Here is a 391-nt window from a genome sequence, read left to right on the forward strand (position 1 = left end):
GGAGGTGAGGATTTGTTCGATTCAGAAAGTGTTTTGGTGTCACTTTTTGAGATATCTTGTAACTGAACTGTCCCCTGTGCAGAGGTGTGAGCAGTGTGGTGCGCAGATGTGTACACAAACACACGGGGCAGGAGTTTGCGGTGAAGATCATTGAGATCACTGCAGAGAAAATGACAGAACAGCAGTTAGTGGAGGTGAAAAGTTCCACACTGAAGGAGATCCATGTGCTCAATGTGGTGAAGGGCCACCAATTTTTTATCATGTTTTCTTCAAACATTTCAACATTGATAATAATAAAAAATCTTACTTGAGCAGCAAATCAGAATATTAGAATGATTTCTGAAGGAGCATGTGACACTGAAGACTGGAGTAATGGCTGCTGAAAATTCAG

At 41.4% G+C, this 391-nt stretch overlaps 1 protein-coding gene across 1 annotated transcript in view; it reads left to right on the forward strand.

Annotated features, from left to right (window-relative positions):
• The window catches only part of LOC107677866 (phosphorylase b kinase gamma catalytic chain, liver/testis isoform-like), a 3,825-nt gene that overhangs the window by 587 nt on the left and 2,847 nt on the right, over positions 1–391 (forward strand). Inside the window, exon 2 of the mRNA XM_016472927.1 lies at positions 85–184. Coding sequence (XP_016328413.1) covers positions 85–184 — 100 coding nt within the window. The remainder of the gene's footprint in view (positions 1–84; positions 185–391) is intronic.

This window comes from Sinocyclocheilus anshuiensis, unplaced genomic scaffold, assembly GCF_001515605.1.
Source record: "Sinocyclocheilus anshuiensis isolate Anshui unplaced genomic scaffold, SAMN03320099.WGS_v1.1 scaffold1302, whole genome shotgun sequence".
Lineage (NCBI taxonomy): Eukaryota > Metazoa > Chordata > Actinopteri > Cypriniformes > Cyprinidae > Sinocyclocheilus > Sinocyclocheilus anshuiensis.